Source organism: Trachurus japonicus, chromosome 14, assembly GCF_045865225.1.
Source record: "Trachurus japonicus isolate A0001 chromosome 14, Traja_1.0".
Lineage (NCBI taxonomy): Eukaryota > Metazoa > Chordata > Actinopteri > Carangiformes > Carangidae > Trachurus > Trachurus japonicus.
This window is the reverse complement of record NC_140920.1, coordinates 31019023-31023668: the sequence shown is the minus strand read 5'-3', so window position 1 is coordinate 31023668 and position 4646 is coordinate 31019023. Positions and strand designations below refer to the sequence as shown.

Sequence of the window (4646 nt, the reverse complement as noted above, 5' to 3'; positions counted from 1 at the left end):
CATCAACTCCTGCTAACATTTCCATATTTCGCACATTCTGTGACAAACTGTAAACTGTTTTCTTGTCTGTAACAACATCTATTGCACGTCTGTCCGTCCTGGGTGAGGGATCCCTCCTCTGTTGCTCACCCTGAGGTTTCTCCGATTTTTCCCTGTTAAAAGGGTTTCCATGGAGTTTTTCCTCAGTCGATGTGAGGGTCTAAGGACAGAGGATGTTGTTACGATGCCATGTAAAGCCCTTTGAGACAAACTGTTTGTAAAAACGGGCTATACAAATAAAATTGCCTTGCCTTGCCTTGCCTTGCCTTTCCTGTTAGGAGTGATATAGCCACCTACTGCTTTGGAATGCACATGACATTGTTTGAGACGGATTTGCGGTCTCATGTGGACGGAGTTATTCGCAAAAAATTTTTTAACCGGGGTCAATAAAAGTTTGGTTTCAAAAATACTCGTGTTCGTGTGGACTAGGCCCAAATGACGCCCAAGGAAAGGAAATTTGCTCCAACGTTTCCAGCGGCTCGTCAGAGAGGCAGCAGTCAGTGTGCTGACCTGCCCGAAACACCGCTGTTCCGAACGTCCCCCTGCAGCTGTCCATGGTGCTGAACCGGGTGACCTTGTTTACTCTCTGTGTTGTGGCTTGTTTGAACCTGGCTTGAGCCCACTTCACAAGTGCAAGCTTGCTGCAGCCACCGCTCCTACTGACGGCAGACTGGGGGAGGAAAAAAACATTTCTTTGCTCAATGGTTTGGTTGGATTTAGGCAATGAAGAAAGGAGTTGGAAGACCAGGTAGGGGGCGGTGTTTAGCTCAGTTGGTAGAGCACCGCCCCTTGTGTTGAGGCTATAGTCCTCACTGCAGACAGCCCCGGTTCGAATCCCACATCAAGCGGCCCTATCCTGTGTGTCACTCCCCCCCCTCTCTGCGTCCCGTTTCCTGTCTCTCTCTCAACTCTAATAGGAAAATAGGAAAACCCGCTATTACAAAGAATGTAAGTCTACGTTTGGAAAGGCGGGGTGTAACTGCTGAGCGCATTGCCTGGTCAAACTGGGGAGGAAACGAGGCGAATCAGTACGACATGTGGACTTTTTTTTTTTTTTGAATACTGCAGATTGTGCTTTTGTTTGCATACTGCGTACTACATACTATAATTTGACCAAATCAGTAGGCTATGTCTTAGCAGTATAGTGTGCCATTTCCAATACAGCCACAGTGTCAAAGCATCAGCTGCAGTGCTGTGGAGTTCATGCGCGCTCCCACACCAGATTGGCTGATGGCTGCAGTTATGGCCACAACAGTCGCTGTGTCTTATTTCTTGATCCTGCCCCAAGTTTCTTTAAAGATATGTATATTATTACACATGTATTGTTTGTGTTTTGGATGACTTCCATAGATGTGCATTTGAGAGAGGTAGGTTTGCTTTGTATACCAGTCAGCCTGTTAGGAGCCAATTTCCATAATATGTACCCATTTCTCAACATATTCTTATGTCAAATCATACAATGAAGTACAAGACAAAACTTAATAAATCCCTGGAATATGGGTGAAGCTTGCCTGCTGATACATGTAAATAAACATTACAACTACCATGAGCAAAAGCATGTATTTATATTGTACAGTACTTCCTTCAATATACCTAAAATGATTAGTAAGTCATACCTAATATTTAATGAATTACACAAAGTTGCTGCGAGCTATGCTATAAGACTGAAGAAAGTTGGTTGGAAATGACCAGGAGTTACACTGGAAGTCCAGGAGACAGAAGGTACACTCTAAGACGCAGCCTAGTTATACAATTCTATTAAAGTCTCATGGGGGCCCGGGTGTTTTGCGAAGCTCCTCCACAGTGCTGACCGGCCCCGGCAGATTATGGGATGTGGGTTATGGTTAGGATTAGGGTTTGCTTAGGGACAATAATGTTGTATTATGTATCAGATATTGGTGGTTTGGGTTAAAGTTAGAAACTTGAGATTTCGGAACAATGGGACGTCAGAACAGTGGGTTTAATATGGTCGGGACAATGGGATGTCGAAACATTAACATCTTGGAATATTGTCCACATGCCCACCAAGCACACAGCTGATGCAGAGAGCCCTCCTTCCCCTCACCAAGAGCAGACCAACTGTACAACCAATCCACCTCAGAGATTATTCTGAAGAATATTTTGGACAGTATTTGTCCTTGGTGCAGATTGTTGCAATAAGATACATTTGAAAAAGCAAACATTTTTGTCCACTCACATATTGATAAGCAGTGTTGTGGGTAACGCGTCAGACAGACTACTGTGCAACCTGCGGATGTGTCAGCTGAGGTGCAGTGCTGTGATGCGTCTGTGCCCTGCTGACCTACGTTACCTATGTGTGTGTGTGTGCGCGTGCGTTTCAATTCGCCGGCGAAAAGGACAAGAACATAACGGTAAAATGCACACTCTGCGTTGGTGATAAGCTTCTATCGACTGCAAAAAATTCCACATCCAATTTAAGGGCCCATTTACATGGACCAGCTCCACGTACGGACCTGCTTCTCCAGCAGCAACAAGCAACCCGGCCGGCTCTCAGTGCTCGCCCGCTTTCAGCAGCTTCCTCTCGGCGAGCGGCAGCTCAGTTCTCCCCCGGTCCAGCCCCGATCTCTACTCCATAGCTGCCGTAGCAGCAGTGTCATACCAGTACATTCAACCACACAAGGCAGGAAGTTCACGTCTCGCCAGCCTCCCTCCTCTCCGTGAGTCCTCCGTTCAAACTCACAGACAGATCGAGCAGTGAAGCCGCTGAGAGGGATTCACGGCAACTCCTGAATTTTGATCAGTTCTGCGATCAAAAAAAAAAAAAAAAAAACCCGCTATGTGGCATATTTCTGACTGTCTTTACTGTTGTTATCCTGTAGAGTTAATTTGGTTGGATGACTGATGTTATTCGTCAGGACTCAGTGCATTTAAAAGAGACTGTGTGTCTGTCAGTTAAGTTGCAGCATGTGCAAGGCGCTGCAAAAGGCTTTTAATTTTTGCTAACGCATGAGTACTCTAACGCGTTACTTTTATTCATAGATAACGCAGTAACGTAACTGATTACTTTTAATTGATGGTAACGTTGTAACTTAATTAACTACTTTCAAAAGTAACTATACCCAACACTGTTGATAAGAGTAATAAACACGTGAAAAATATCCCTCTTAAGGTATATTCAGAACAGATAAAAAATGTGCGCTTAATCCTGATTAAATATTTAAATCTTAATCATATATTAATATATCAGACAAAGAGAGAAAGGGTGGTGAGGCACAGTATTAACAGAGTACATGTGAATATATGGTTTTAAGTGAGGGGAGAAAAAACAGCACACTCAAAAATCCTTTAGGAAGGTTTTAATCAGCAACGCCCCTCCACCAAAGTTACACATTAAAAAAGACTTGTCCAAACATCTGTGTCCTGCCTGTTCTGGTGCTCTGCATGAAATAGAAATGTTACTTTAAAACTTTGGAAAAAAATTTCTTTGACTCGAAAAACTTTGATAAGAATTTTCGAATCTCTTTTGACTGCACACCATAAACAATTGGGTTTAAACTGCTAGGGATGATTTGAAACAAAATGCTTGTAATTTTCCTGTACTCTGCATACTGTGGGAAACGATGTAAAACAACCATCAACAGTCCACAGAGCAACATTATCGTATACACAAACAGATGAGTGCTACAGGTCTGCAATGCCTTTCTGTTCAGGGACTTATTCTTACTGGTCAGACAGACTACTGTAATCTTGGTGTAGGTGAGAACCATGCTGCCTATAGACCCTGTGAACAGAACCACAGTGAAAGTGAGGCCATAGATGTTATTGATAAACACACTCTCACAGGAGAGTTTGAACAGCCCAGCATTGTTACAGTAAATGCTCTTAATAAGAGTCCTACATCGGTTTAATCTTATGGTCAGACCGAGTAGAATCCCGACCAGAACAAAGGCCACTCCCCAGGCAGAAACTGTCAGCTTCACTAACATCCTGTTGGTCATTATAGTGGCATAACGTAGGGGATTACAGATGGCTACATATCTGTCAAAAGCCATAATCATGAGCACAGTGTGAGCAGAGGTAGCAAACATATGTATGGTAAAGGCTTGGAATACACACTCATAGTAACTGATGAGACGTTCCGATGGAGGGTGCAATATGTCTATAAGCAAACGAGGAAAAATGATTGAGTTTCCAAGTATGTCATTCAGTGAAAGATTCCAAAAGAGTAGATACATGGGCTGGTGAAGGTTTTTGTCTATGAAAACAAGGACTGCAATGGCAATATTTGCAACAATTATAAACAGAAAGGAGAATAAAATAATAAGGAACACAGGGTAGATGGAGTCCTTGGTGACATTTAAGCCTTCTAACTGGAGTGTGAAGCTGTTGTAGGTGTAGTTTTCCATCAACCTGTAAAAAGCAGCATAAAGACCAAAAATAAACACCCAGTGCTTGATTGCTGCAAGCTAGCAGATAGAAGTGAAGGTGTTGTAAGTTGCTTTCCATAGTTTGTCAGTTATCAAAGATTCCACCTACTTTGAGTGACTCAAAGATACTTTGTATCTCCCTGCTCATTGTTGATAATACTCACCAACTCTAATCCAGAGCTTCTTTGTTGGAAGGTTTTATAAACATGCTATAATCTT

General features: G+C 42.9%; 1 protein-coding gene across 2 annotated transcripts; it reads right to left on the bottom strand.

Annotated features, from left to right (window-relative positions):
* Window positions 1–1064: 1064 nt before the first annotated feature.
* On the bottom strand, window positions 1065–4412 carry LOC146975049 (olfactory receptor 8G17-like). Of its 2 annotated transcripts, XM_085796909.1 has the most exons (2): window positions 3499–4406; window positions 1065–1101 (listed from the first exon to the last, which is right to left on the bottom strand). In XM_085796909.1, the coding sequence occupies exons 1-2, from the start codon at window positions 4404–4406 to the stop codon at window positions 1065–1067; spliced, it is 945 nt and encodes a 314-aa protein (XP_085653035.1). The 2 variants fall into 2 exon arrangements, with proteins under 2 accessions (XP_085653035.1, XP_085653034.1); XM_085796908.1 differs by lacking the exon at window positions 1065–1101 and having other exon boundaries at window positions 3456–4412.
* Between the last annotated feature and the right edge of the window lie 234 nt (window positions 4413–4646).